Source organism: Uranotaenia lowii, chromosome 1, assembly GCF_029784155.1.
Source record: "Uranotaenia lowii strain MFRU-FL chromosome 1, ASM2978415v1, whole genome shotgun sequence".
Lineage (NCBI taxonomy): Eukaryota > Metazoa > Arthropoda > Insecta > Diptera > Culicidae > Uranotaenia > Uranotaenia lowii.
The window spans coordinates 93,397,567-93,410,347 of record NC_073691.1 but is presented as its reverse complement, the minus strand read 5'-3'; the positions used below and the strand labels follow the sequence as shown (position 1 = coordinate 93,410,347).

The window sequence follows — 12,781 nt, the reverse complement described above, 5'->3', positions numbered from 1 at the left end:
AAACTTGCAGAAATAATAATTCGTCCTCGTCTTCTCTTTCTTTCTCTCTTCTTTCCTCGGCGCGTGTGCCATCTCGTTTCGATGCAATCTCATCCGACACACAGAATGACGCCAGCACAAACATCGTAGACGATCCGAGCCTCAACGACGACAATGTAAGATTTCAACCAGCAAAACACCCTCAGCGCAGATTGGTAGGATTTCATCAAACTGATCTTTCACTTTTGCTTTTTCAGTGTCTGGTGTATCGGGATGGTAATCTCGTTTCCGGCACGCTGGAGACGCTGATCCGCCACATGGTGCCAACGGACGAGTACTATCCGGACCAGTCATACCTATTTGCGTTTCTACTGAGCGCGCGACTCTTCATCAAACCGCACGAGCTTCTGCAACAAGTATGTGATATCTGCCATCAGCAGCAGCAGCTCAGCATACATCTCACCAGCAACAGCAGCATCAACAACAACAACGGCAGCAGCAATAACAACAACAGCCACCATAATAGCATCGCTAATCAGGTATTGTTTGATTCCTTTTTTATGTAGGTATATCAATCCATCGTGATCGGCGGGTGATCTATTGCTCTATTATTATTGTTCTATAATTTAAAAAGAAGTGTATTGTTATTGGGAAATTTATCCGCATCAGCTCTTAGAACTGTTCAAAACATTTCCCTAATGAGATTGAAGTGTCTGTTCCGAGATTATAGGGGTGATCATTATCGTTGACATCGTTGACATCGTAAGAGGGATTCAGTTAACGGAAATATGACTCTCATTCAATCGACTTGATTGGAATGGAATTTTCTTCGGGGTTTGACCTTAACAAGTTCGGGATTTTCTGAAGTCATCATAATTAAGCGCACATTTAAACTTTTTCTTCTTAACTCATTGAAAAAAAATATCCAGTTGTTCTGCCTGAGTTGACTGACATTTAACTAAGCTTAGCTTAGTTTGATTAACTACTCACAACTACTCAAGAAAAAAGACTTTTTACCGAAAATTTTTTGAATTCATAATTTTGCTTAGTTAAAGGGTCTTTAATAAATATTAATAATAGTAATAATAATAATAATAATAATAATAATAATAATAATAATAATAATAATAATAATAATAATAATAATAATAATAATAATAATAATAATAATAATAATAATAATAATAATAATAATAATAATAATAATAATAATAATAATAATAATAATAATAATAATAATAATAATAATAATAATAATAATAATAATAATAATAATAATAATAATAATAATAATAATAATAATAATAATAATAATAATAATAATAATAATAATAATAATAATAATAATAATAATAATAATAATAATAATAATAATAATAATAATAATAATAATAATAATAATAATAATAATAATAATAATAATAATAATAATAATAATAATAATAATAATAATAATAATAATAATAATAATAATAATAATAATAATAATAATAATAATAATAATAATAATAATAATAATAATAATAATAATAATAATAATAATAATAATAATAATAATAATAATAATAATAATAATAATAATAATAATAATAATAATAATAATAATAATAATAATAATAATAATAATAATAATAATAATAATAATAATAATAATAATAATAATAATAATAATAATAATAATAATAATAATAATAATAATAATAATAATAATAATAATAATAATAATAATAATAATAATAATAATAATAATAATAATAATAATAATAATAATAATAATAATAATAATAATAATAATAATAATAATAATAATAATAATAATAATAATAATAATAATAATAATAATAATAATAATAATAATAATAATAATAATAATAATAATAATAATAATAATAATAATAATAATAATAATAATAATAATAATAATAATAATAATAATAATAATAATAATAATAATAATAATAATAATAATAATAATAATAATAATAATAATAATAATAATAATAATAATAATAATAATAATAATAATAATAATAATAATAATAATAATAATAATAATAATAATAATAATAATAATAATAATAATAATAATAATAATAATAATAATAATAATAATAATAATAATAATAATAATAATAATAATAATAATAATAATAATAATAATAATAATAATAATAATAATAATAATAATAATAATAATAATAATAATAATAATAATAATAATAATAATAATAATAATAATAATAATAATAATAATAATAATAATAATAATAATAATAATAATAATAATAATAATAATAATAATAATAATAATAATAATAATAATAATAATAATAATAATAATAATAATAATAATAATAATAATAATAATAATAATAATAATAATAATAATAATAATAATAATAATAATAATAATAATAATAATAATAATAATAATAATAATAATAATAATAATAATAATAATAATAATAATAATAATAATAATAATAATAATAATAATAATAATAATAATAATAATAATAATAATAATAATAATAATAATAATAATAATAATAATAATAATAATAATAATAATAATAATAATAATAATAATAATAATAATAATAATAATAATAATAATAATAATAATAATAATAATAATAATAATAATAATAATAATAATAATAATAATAATAATAATAATAATAATAATAATAATAATAATAATAATAATAATAATAATAATAATAATAATAATAATAATAATAATAATAATAATAATAATAATAATAATAATAATAATAATAATAATAATAATAATAATAATAATAATAATAATAATAATAATAATAATAATAATAATAATAATAATAATAATAATAATAATAATAATAATAATAATAATAATAATAATAATAATAATAATAATAATAATAATAATAATAATAATAATAATAATAATAATAATAATAATAATAATAATAATAATAATAATAATAATAATAATAATAATAATAATAATAATAATAATAATAATAATAATAATAATAATAATAATAATAATAATAATAATAATAATAATAATAATAATAATAATAATAATAATAATAATAATAATAATAATAATAATAATAATAATAATAATAATAATAATAATAATAATTTTGTTTGATTAAAAAAATTGAAGGTTTTATACGCGACCCCCAATAAAAAAAAAATTAATTTTTACCAGAAAATTTTAAAGGTTTTGGCCTAATTCAATAAATTCAGGATTTTTTTACGCGACTTCCGACCAGAATTTTTTTTTTAAATGACATTTCACCAATTTAAAATGTTTGCCCTATTAAAACAAATATCAAGGTATTTCACGCGATTCACAACCAGAAAAAATCGAAAAAATGCATTTTTTACCAAAAAAATTTTCAAGTTTAAAATTTGCCTGATTACAAAAAATTCAAGCGTTTTTACGCGACCAGAAAAAATTAAAAAAAAACGACTTTTTACCAAAAAAATTTTTTAGTTAAAAATTGTGCTTGATTCAAAAAGTTCAAAAAAATTTACGCGACCCCGACCACAAAAAAAATGACTTTTTACCAAAAAACGTTCAAGTTGGAAGTATTGCCTGATTGAAAAAAATGATGGTTTTTTAGGTGACCCCTCACCAGGAAAAAACGACTTTTCACCAGAAACATTTCAAGTTTGATTTTTTTCCCTAATTAAAAAAATTCAGGGCCCCCGACCAGAAAAAAAAAATCAAAAAATGACTTTTTGGCTTATGCTTATGCTTATGCTTATGATACGTACACAGCCAGATCTTGTCAGCATCCCGGTGAGTAGTAAAAGTACATTTACTACTCATCTTTTCTAGGCCGGGCCCACTGTGCAGTATTGGACGCAGAGACAACTGGTACACAGGGAGGAAGAAACGTGGACAACAGTACCATACGTTTCTGTGATTATTAAATATTTTATCGTTGGGAGCACAAAATGCTAAATTTGTGTGCTCCTTGATGATGGGCTTCTTGAAGTCGTCCTTCTAGGGATGGAAATGAGGTTTTTATGCACAGAAATTCAAAACTTTGGGATACAAGTGAAGAAGTTTAGGTTAGTTCATGAAATTCTGTCAAAAAAATTATATGCAAAATTTCCGCATTATATTTGCAGTCAACGGATAAATAAAAAGTTTAGAATTTCGGTGCACCATTTCTGGTCTTTGACCTTGGTTATAGCGCCTTTACTCGCTCTTGAAAAGAAACGTTATAGAAACAGAAAAAATAATTAATACAGCCACGAAACCTTTTGAAAACTACCCTTTCAAGAGATTTCATGGTAAAAGAAACAAGTTTTTTTTCCAAAATACAAATAACAGATTGTTATTAAACCCAGTAGCCCAAAATTGGCACATATCGTCATAGTAACGGAAATATAAATAATTGAATATGAAACCCAAAATTAAATTTACAAAACTCAAAGAGAATGCCTTTTTAACTTTAATTTCCTTGAAAAAACATACACAAAACGCATGTTTTCACACTTATTTTTGAATTTTTGCATTACCTTTAGAACAATGATAAAGAAGAAGAAGAAAGACAATAAAAAGCTTTGGAAGTTTGGAAGTTCCTCACCAGTTCATGTTCTGCTACATCTGCAACGATCCGGGAAGCCACATTTATGCATATCATCATGAAAACTGCATGAATCCATGATTTTTTCATACGAAAAAGTAAATGTTCCCCATTTTTTCCAAAACTTTTTAAATGAATTATTTCTCATTCTAAATATTAAACTATTCCTTCTGACAACGCACATCAAATAGCTGCCCGTCAAAAACTAATTGACGAATAATGTTCCGAAATATTTTTTAAGATTCTTTCCAAATTTCCAACAACGTTTTCGATTAATTCTCTTCCACAGAATATTATTTAGCGTCCATTTCTAGAACGTCATATTTCTTCTCCACTCGGCAATTCACTGCACTCGATGACTGCATGCTCATGCCTATTTGAAAACTGGATTTATAAACCATTTCACACATGATTTCATAGAACTTGCGTTATTTGGATATTCTTCTTTTATCACCCCAACAGCCCTTCGATAAGTTCACCTCAAACAACTTAACACGCGATTACGACTTGGGTTTATTGCACTCCACTTAAAGAATTGACTGATATAAAAGAATGTACCGCACTGTCAAAATTATTGAAACTTGATCATTATTAATGAAGGAAAAGTAAATTTGGAAAAAGCACGAAGCAAAACATGATCGCGAAAAAATATGCGACCGCACTCGAGCAACGCCTACTTTGTTCAAATCAAAAAATCACTTTTTTATACAAAAAAAATGTTAAAGTTCAAAATTTTGCCTGATTCAAAAAATTCAAAATTTTTTACGTAGCCCCCGACCAGAAAATATTTTCAATTTTGTTGAAAGTCAAAATAATGGTTCTTGGGACTAGAACCTCATTCTCAATGTGCTAAACTGGTGCTCTCTTTGAACATCAATATTGGCGCCGGCCACGTCCAAATAGTCAATTAATATTAAGGAAAAAAGAGAAACGGATGAAAGATAAAAAATTCGCTTAAGGACCGATGTTACCTCTGCATCCTAGCAAAATATTTTTGGTTGGAGTTGAGGTGAAACGGATTAATTGGGAGACACTTTTGACTAGTGTTACAGTGAATCATGAAAATTGTTTTCCTAAAGTTCCTATTGATAAGGAGACTGGTTTTTAAATTAAGTTTAATGGAAACAAAAAATTAACTAAAGCATGGATCACTACAAATCTGGACACGTTAAAACGGGTCTATCTCGGAGCTATATAAACGAAATAAAAATGTTTTGTAATCAAAATGTAGGGTTTTTATTGCACTTCAAAGGAAAAATAAGAAAAAAAATATTTCGATGTTTTTTTGATGTAATTTCGATCTTTTCGTCTAGAACCACTCATCAAAGTTTGAACACCCTATTCACTGACCTCAGCGGCCATTTTGTTCCACAATCTCTTCATCTCTGTTGCTTCCCGAGTCGTCCTATCATTCTTCTTCATCTTCTGCTTGACAATTGCCTAAAATTTTTCAATAGGGCGGAATTGAGGGCAGTTGGGTGGGTTGATGTCCTTTTCGACAAAATCCACCCGTTGGCCCGATACCACCGTAGTACCTCTTTGCTGAAGTGGAAGCTTGCCAAATCTGGCGAAAACTTTACTGGCTTTTTGTGAGATCTAATGTACGAAAAAAAAACGTTTTTAAGGCACTCCTCCTTGTACATTTCGGAGTCCATGGTCTTGTTTTTCACAAAAACCGGGGTTTTTCGTCCGCAGCTGCAAATACCTTGCCAGATCAAACACTTTCTTGCCAACTTATCGGCAAAAACGCATTTGAACTTGGCGGGGACATCACCCCGACCAGTGCAGTGCACCACTGCAGTGGCTTTATAAAATTTTTGGCCAGGAAGCTGCCCAAAATCCATCTTCACGAACGTTTCGTCATCCATGAGGATGCATCCGTCGTACTTCGCTGGAATCTTGTTGTATAACTTCCGGGCACGTCCTTTGGCTACCAAATTCTGCTTCAATGTCCGGTTTGGTTGCTTACTGGCCCGATAGGATCGTATTTCTTCGCACAGACTCATCCTTCTGACGGTGCGCCGGTCGGCGTTGAATTTCTTGGAGATGTCGTAGTCCGACTACCCTGTGTTTTCCTTAATCGTTCTCAACACCTTCAAATGCAGTTTCTGATTCTTAGGTCCACTATAACACTTGGTATGAACCTGCCGATCGATAGTATGCATCTCACGGAAACGTTTGAGAACGCTGCACAAGGTTGATTTGGGCATTTTTAACGATTTCGCGATTTTTTAAACCCGACCATGTCGGTTTTTAACGTGGGTGTTCAAAATTTATTTTCGTCTCGCGGCTTCCATCACGTGTAACGAATCGTAATGAAATTTTCAGCACTGATAGAGGAAACATTTCCAAATAAAGTACTGTCAAAACATTCCAGATCCAACAACTAGGAGCGCAACGGTATAATAAACGGTGCGTCCATATTCTCGGTGATCCATGCTTTACTATCGCAAAGTGCTTATTTTTCATAAATACATTGTTTGAATTTTTCCTAAACATAATTAGTTTTAAAGTCTTATGCGATGAATTAAATATGTTTACAGATTTTAATGATAACCAAAAATTAAAAACATGTTTCTTAAAATGAACTTAAAACTTATTAGTAGATTTTATTTATCGGCCTAGCGGTGAAGAGTCATGTCCTTTTTAGTAGGGACATCTAAAGATTATGAATTTTTTTATATAGGTGGATAGAAAGGTTAGATGAAATGAAAGATGTTGAAAATGAGCGGGTATAATCTTTTGATGTCCCTACTCAAAAAGGACATCACTTTTCACCGCTAGGCCGATAAATTAAATCTACTAATAAAAATTACGGTGATTAACCCTTCATAAAATTAAAAGTTTATTTTCTAGATTTTGGATTCAAATACCAAATAGTTCAAGATTTCCATTTTATTGGTCAACAATGAAAAAACAAAACCAAATTTTAACTTATATTATTTTTGTTAATTCCCCATCCAGCATAATTGCATCGAAAAATATCGAACAAGCGTCACAGTTTTTTGTTTTGAAGATCACACAATTAAATGCTTTCCAACGCAATAGAAACATTTGTCGAATTATAACTAACTACTATGTTCTCTAAATTAACTGATGTTAAATAAAATATTTAATTTCAGTTTCGCTAGTTTGACATACTTTAACTTAAGATTGCCCGATTTTATACGGACTTGCCCGGATATTTGACACAAAATTTGGACACACATTTTGGCTATGTGCACAATAAACCACCATCTCGAGTCAGAGTAGAAAAACTTATGCCGCGAAAAAAATGAAATTGTTTTCGACGTTATTTTATACTTATTAAGAAATATTTTTTAGATCAGGGCATATAGGGTAACGGACTTATTTTGGACCGGGTACATATTTTTGACCACCCTGCAGCTTTTTTCCAATATTTCTCTCATAAATCATGTTGATCATGAGAATTTTGAACAAATATAGTTGAAGCTAATACTTATGATTCTAATCATATCTAACATTCCATCTAAGTAAGCTGATAAGGTAGAGAAAATCGAAAATAAAGTTTTGATTTTTTTACTGTTGGGCCTAACGAGCCTATAGTAAACAAAGAGACGAAATGTCACGATTGGAATTTTTCCTTTTCTGTCAGTGTCATTCCAATCGAGCAGAACCAAGCAGTCTTAAAGGCAGCCCTACAGCAGGGTTGCAAGCTCATTATTTGGAAAGGGATGAGATGGCGCCTCTTTGTTTACAGTCTCTTTAGTTGGGCCGAATTAGGCACATTTCAGGAGGACGTGACGAGTTAACTTTCAAAAGGTTTTCTACATAGCTGTGATGAATTTAACAACTATAAACATGTTCACAGCCAGTGTTCCGAATATCACTCATTTTCAATGAATGTTTCTGATTGCACTTCGCAGCTGAACGTACAACGGTCGGGTTTCGTTATTGATTGCTACTGGACCTACCCGATCATCGATCGTTCAATTCATCGCTAAAATACAGATCACCTCGTACGATGCTTGCTGTCAAAACAGTGCAGCACCATCATCAAATTGGAATCTCACCAATGCGCAATGCATATGGCGAATCTTGTTGGTCTTCGATCAGGAGTGAATGGATCAGGCAGTGAGTGAGTGATACATGAAGCCGATCATTAGCGTATTTTGTTTGATTTGATATATAGCAAACTAATAAATTTATTTGTTGTTATAACGTTTTTTAACATCAGTATGATCAAAATCAAATTGGAGTTGTGTTTGTGAGGGAAAGATGTTCACTTTCGCCATGTTTTTCAAATTTTACAAGTTCTCTTATTAAACTGTCGTCCGTCACGTTAAAACTACTGAGAATTTATGGTGTCCCGCACAACTGTTTGATTTTTCTCGTCCTGCAAAAAATAATTTTGAATTTCATATAATTCAGGCAGATACTGAGATAGCTACATTCAGAATGGATCAGTTTGTATCTCACTCATCTCCGATATGCGATGTTTGCTAAATCGATGATTCTGAATGATGCGACTCGGTTTGCATAGCTGATAGGAGCGCTGATCGAGATTGCATACCAGCCAGGCGAAGCATTTGCGAGAGGCGCTATCCCATTATACAATCTGAATGTTTCCAACAGGAAACGCATCCTGAGTGTTTGTTTTAATTGATTTTCGGAAAAACACTTGAAAACTAGTTTGCAAGCTTGAAGATCCAAAAAAAAACTTGTTTTAATAGCAATTTGACCCATGTCGAAAATAAGTCCGACTTTATTCCTTAGGGACTTATTTTGGACCACCCAACATAACCTGGGTATTGAACTTGCTGTTCAATATTCATGATCATAATAAGACGTTGTACGACGATATGAAAAGAATAATGCACTCTGTTCCAATTGCTTATTACAAATGAAATTTGGAATTTTGACATTATTCTATTTGATAAACTCGCTAAAGCCCAAACCGGCCTTTAGACAAAGTTCACTTCAATCGGCATAAAACCAAGCCAGTTTATATTACTATTTGTCGCTTTAAATTACGTGAATCTAACAACCCATATTATGGCATCTGTTTGATAAGCAGTTGTTAAAAGCTACAGCTTAAAGGAGCTGAAAAACAAAAAAAAACTGGACATACACAATTTTTTTTTAATAAGATCAATGCTTTTTGGAAAATTATTGACGGTTTGGTCTAAAAGTTACAACCATTCAGGGTGGATTTTCGAGAAATGAATACACTTGGTTAAGAAGAAGAGACAAAATATAAACTCTAACGAACTAACGGGAAAAACGACAACAAATCGGCAAATATGTGATAAGTATAATTTTTGTAACAGTTGAAATATCTCAGTTAAAAGTACAACAGTTTTAACAAAAATATATTCAACTGAGTAATGATAAAGTATTTATGTGTTTCAAAACTTGGGAAAAATTGTTGAAATGTGTAACAATTACAAGCGACAAAGTACTAAAAATCTAGGAGCTGAACTGTGTTTATGCAATTTGTGATAGCAAAAAACAATTGAAAAATTAACTTCAACGAAAATTTTTTTCGTAGAACAAAAATTGTTTTTAAGATATAACTGATTTTTTTGTGAATTTTTCAGTGATAGAAATCTTGCTTTTAAATGGTTAAAACTATAGCATAATTCTCGCATATTTTTATCTTTTTTGAATTTATGTTTTCTATAGAACTGAAGCTAAACAAAATCCACTAAGGTTTTGGAAGTCAAAATGCATCAATTGATCTCGCTGAAATGATGATGTCAGACTTTCTTAATTTATCATTGGGTCGCCTGAAGAAGATTTGCGCTCTAAAAGGTGATCCTAAAAATAAGCCAATTGGCCAGTATTTAGCACTGCAGAACAAATTTCTTCGAGATTGCAGTGCGCTGTAGGAGTTTTTAAACATTTGAAACACACTATATAACGAAGAAATTTTTCTATTGTACTCTATTCTTACCGAAAATTACTGTTTTAAAGCATAAAAAGTTGTAGATAAAAAACAGACGATTTTAGTAAGAAGTATTCAACAATTATGTATACCTAGGTAGAGGCTGGGGAAAAGTTGAAGAAAGTTATATAGTTCAGGAATGCATTATCGTGAACAAACTAAACTTGACTACAAGAATAAGAAAGGAAAGATTAACTGAATTATTCACATAATTGCGCATCAATCGCTGTCGTAAATATCGCAAAATTTAGATTAAAAAAAAACTTATTTAGGGTGGTCCAAAATAGGTCCAGAGGGTGGTCCAAAATAGAAACCTGGTGGTCGAAAATACCGACCAGAATAATAATCGAAGAAACGAGTTTTAAGCCTTAAATCTTGTGAAATTGCAATAAACGACGATATGTTTCGATAGATAAAGCTATGATCTTCGCAATGAACGGATAAAGCAGTCAAAAATTGTAACATGTACTTTTTTATTTAAGAAAATAGCATAGCTACTTCCCAAAGCGGTTCAAAATTGGTCCGTTACCCTAAACTTACATAATACAAAATTAATTTTATACTAAGGAACCAAAAATAGTTTAAAATTTCATTTTATTTGAATTACACTGGTGAAAAAATAGATCACTTGTGCTTTAAATTGCGTATAAATACTTTAAAAAATTTTTGCTGTGTAGGGTTGGGTGCTTAGAATAAGTTTCGTTTTTTCAAATCACGAAAACACACGAGATTTAAATTTTACTAAAATATAATTCCGTCGAGAGGGCACCGCACTTTATCTGTCCACATTCCACGCACTTGCGTCGTCGAAATTTTCAAATAACTCCTACAGCAAAACCTCTTGAAGAGGAAGATTCAACGCGTTCGAAAATCAAAGCTTGCTGAGCAATAACAATTTGAAAGGGGAAACTTTGGAGGGTGTTTTTTGTTCCTCCTACTGTTCAAAGCACATGGTACCAGTACGAGATATATAACAGTAGAATTTTACCAGATGTGATTTATTTTACAATATGTTACTCTACTACTATACAACATTGCCCGGTGACCGTGGCATAGTGGATAGAGTTCAAGTTTTCTACGACAACAGTCATGGGATCGAATCTTGGTCATGCTCGTTGCATGCAAAGTTCTCTTTCTGTTGGTTGGTGGTTTTTTAGCATTAACATTTCTTCAAGGAAGCGTGAAGTTACGAGATTACGATAAATTTCAACGTTAGCTCGCACGAGCTGCCATTAGTCTACATAAATTCTACGGCACATGGATAGCCAGCTAAGCAACAACGATTTCAACAGTAGCGAGAAAGCGAACATCTAGCAAGTTAACTTCACAATTCATAAAATTTTTCGATCGAGTTCTGGAATACCCGTTTTCTGAATCGTGGATTTCTTTGTGGTAGAGCTTTTAGAGGCCCAGAAATAAAACAAAAATCTCTTTATTTTCGATTCTTCCAGCTAAAATCAACACATTTGAGCCGGTTTGCCTGCAACTTCGTTCAGCTGCTTTCCGAATGGATTGAAACATTCCCGTACGATTTTCGTGACGAACGTGTGATGCAGCATGTTCGCAGCATGACACAGAAATGCATCACGATGGATGGCAAGCTGCGTAACGAGGTTTCGACGTTACTGCAAAATTTGTTGCAGAAGCTCAAACAGCTCGAGCGCTATGAAGAGTTTCTGGACAAAATCAACGTCGACACCACCAATCCAGACAGCTGTGATACGAGAGCGGGCCAGCATCGGACCGATTCTCGGACAAGCAGCAACAGTTTCCATCAGTCCATTGAGAAGTCATCGTCTTCGATACATAACCAGACGTCTTCGTCGACCTCTTCCGTGAACAGTATATCCTCGATAAGTTCAACCCTTTCCACGCCAGACATCACCGATCTCTGCCCTAGTCCTTCAGTATTATCCCACCAATTGACTCACATCGAGCTGGAACGGTTATCCTTCATCGGGCCCGAGGAATTTGTACAAGCGTTTGCCAAAGAGAATCCCAATGTTGACACATCTATTAAGGATATGAAGAAGACTCGTAATCTAGAATCTTACGTTCAGTGGTTCAATCGGCTGTCCTATATAGTGGCCACAGAGATCTGTAAACATTCTAAAAAGAAGCAACGCGCTCGCGTGATCGAGTATTGGATCGAAACGGCGCGGGAGTCGTTCAACATTGGCAATTTCAACACTTTGATGGCCATCGTCGCCGGCCTGAATATGGCCCCCATTGCTCGGTTGAAGAAAACGGTAACGATTTGCAGGTCCAAAAGCTTTTATTCAGTAAACGGCAT

At 30.4% G+C, this 12,781-nt stretch overlaps 1 protein-coding gene across 2 annotated transcripts in view; it reads left to right on the top strand.

The window, feature by feature from the left end:
• LOC129741138 (ras-GEF domain-containing family member 1B-A-like) overlaps window positions 1-12,781 on the top strand; it is a 132,238-nt gene that overhangs the window by 117,485 nt on the left and 1,972 nt on the right. For both annotated transcript variants that reach the window (XM_055732846.1, XM_055732854.1), the window contains exons 3-5: window positions 105-155; window positions 237-518; window positions 11,940-12,737. In XM_055732846.1, the coding sequence (XP_055588821.1) occupies window positions 105-155; window positions 237-518; window positions 11,940-12,737 (1,131 nt within the window). The remainder of the gene's footprint in view (window positions 1-104; window positions 156-236; window positions 519-11,939; window positions 12,738-12,781) is intronic.